At 42.3% G+C, this 1,862-nt stretch overlaps 1 protein-coding gene across 1 annotated transcript in view; it reads right to left on the bottom strand.

Annotated features, from left to right (window-relative positions):
• The window catches only part of LOC103373000 (cGMP-dependent protein kinase 1-like), a 17,292-nt gene that overhangs the window by 6,581 nt on the left and 8,849 nt on the right, over nucleotides 1–1,862 (bottom strand). Inside the window, exons 6-8 of the mRNA XM_008302788.1 lie at nucleotides 850–955; nucleotides 459–522; nucleotides 276–353 (exon numbers count right to left, since the gene is read on the bottom strand). Coding sequence (XP_008301010.1) covers nucleotides 276–353; nucleotides 459–522; nucleotides 850–955 — 248 coding nt within the window. The remainder of the gene's footprint in view (nucleotides 1–275; nucleotides 354–458; nucleotides 523–849; nucleotides 956–1,862) is intronic.

The following is a 1,862-nucleotide window of genomic DNA, read 5'->3' on the forward strand; positions in this document are numbered from 1 at the left end:
AGCTTCCTCCCTACACCTGCCTCCTCTGTCATCACTTCCTGTTGCCATCCTCCCTACACCTGCCTCCTCTGTCATCACTTCCTGTTAGCATCCTCACTGCACCTGCCTCCTCTGTCATCACTTCCTGTTAGCATCCTCCCTACACCTGCCTCGTCTGTTAATACTTCCTGTTAGCGTCCTCCCTACTCCATCATCACTTCTTGTTAGCGTCCTCCCTACTCCATCATCACTTCCTGTTAGCTTCCTCCCTGCACCTGCCTCCTCCTCCTCCTCACCTGTCCTTCGCTGATGATGAAGAAGGTGTCTCCGGTGGCGCCCTGGCGGATGATGTAGTTGCCGTCGCTGTAGTGAGTCTGAGACACAAAGACGTGAATCGTGTTAAAACACTCCTCAGATCACTGGACTGATGGTTGGTCAGATTTTCAAAATAAAGTGTTTTAGAACAGACGTAGAATCACCTCCTCCAAGGCGTCGGCCAGTTTACTGAGAACGTCTTCAGCCAGCGACTGGAAGGACGGAACGCTGAGTTTATGGAGAGACGTAAGTTATTTTCATGTGGTTAGATGTTGAAGACAAACTGTAAAAACTGACATTTCTACTGACATTGTTTTTAATATATTTACTGCTGTTTTCCACATTTCCCCTGTTTTGGTAAAGTACAGATGTTTACTAGTAAAATCACAGGAAACAAGTTGTAGTTTACTCGTTAACTTTTTTTTTTTCAGTCGTTTCCAGTCTTGAATGTTAAAGTATTGCAGTGTTTTATAACATACTGTTTTCTGGCCCCTCGCTGCCAGATCCTCCAGATTTTTTTACATGATAGTGACGATCTGAAGGTGATCTGTTTACCTGCGGAGGAAGTCTGTGTACTGGGAGTGTTTGATGAGACCAGTTCTCATCATGATGGTCTGGAAGCCCTGTCGGTCGATCGCCCACAGCTTGATGTCGGTCAGAGCTGGACAGAAATATCATTTATCAACGGACAGAAATCTCAGGGATTTATTAACATGTTCAGATTCAAAGAAAATGCCACTAAAAATGCAGTTTAAATAGAAAAAACACCCTATAAACCCCTTAAAATGTGCTCAGCTTGACAAACAATGATCACAGATGAAGACGTTTTAGTTAAATATCACCGTTTTGAGCTTAGATTTGTTTCCTCTGATGAACATCACATGATGAGTTCAGAGACCATCCACTGATGGTTTCTGTTCTTAGACAGTTAGAGCTTCTGCTTTTACATTTTCTGTCTGATGAATGGTGTCATTTTAGCATCTCTTTAAAAGAAAAGATGCCTTTTTAACAGCAAGTTTGGGGGCATCAGGGAGTTAAAAATAACTGTAAGTTGATGGTAGAAAACCCTAAAACATTGAATGATGCTTTGATACTAAACACTTTATATATACATGTAGATGCTGTTTTGAAGTGCGCGACCACCACATGGAGGACTCAGACGAGATGCTTGACGTCATTGAGAGTCTCGCTGAGGTCTGAATATACAGGCTGATGGATGTTTGCTGTGTATTCATGCTCGTATGCATCCACCATAGATGAAGAGTCCTCACAACCCCTCCGCTCTTTGAACTGAACAATTCTCAAACTAATTTCCAGCTGAAGCACCGACATACATCAGCTCTTCTTTTTTCCTCCGACATCTGAAATACTCTTCAGTCAGAGATAAGAGTCACGACTTCAGAGGTTTTACAGGAAATGTAGTGTTTCATTTAAATAGGATCAAGAGTTCCCTTTTAAACTATAAATACAACCTGAATCCACAGAAGAACTGCAAACTCTCAGATGTTTGGATCAACAGAGCTGCCGAGTGTTTTAAAGTGACTCAAATATTTTAACTCAGCTGCAGC

This window comes from Stegastes partitus, unplaced genomic scaffold, assembly GCF_000690725.1.
Source record: "Stegastes partitus isolate 25-593 unplaced genomic scaffold, Stegastes_partitus-1.0.2 Scaffold1879, whole genome shotgun sequence".
Classification (NCBI taxonomy): Eukaryota; Metazoa; Chordata; class Actinopteri; family Pomacentridae; genus Stegastes; species Stegastes partitus.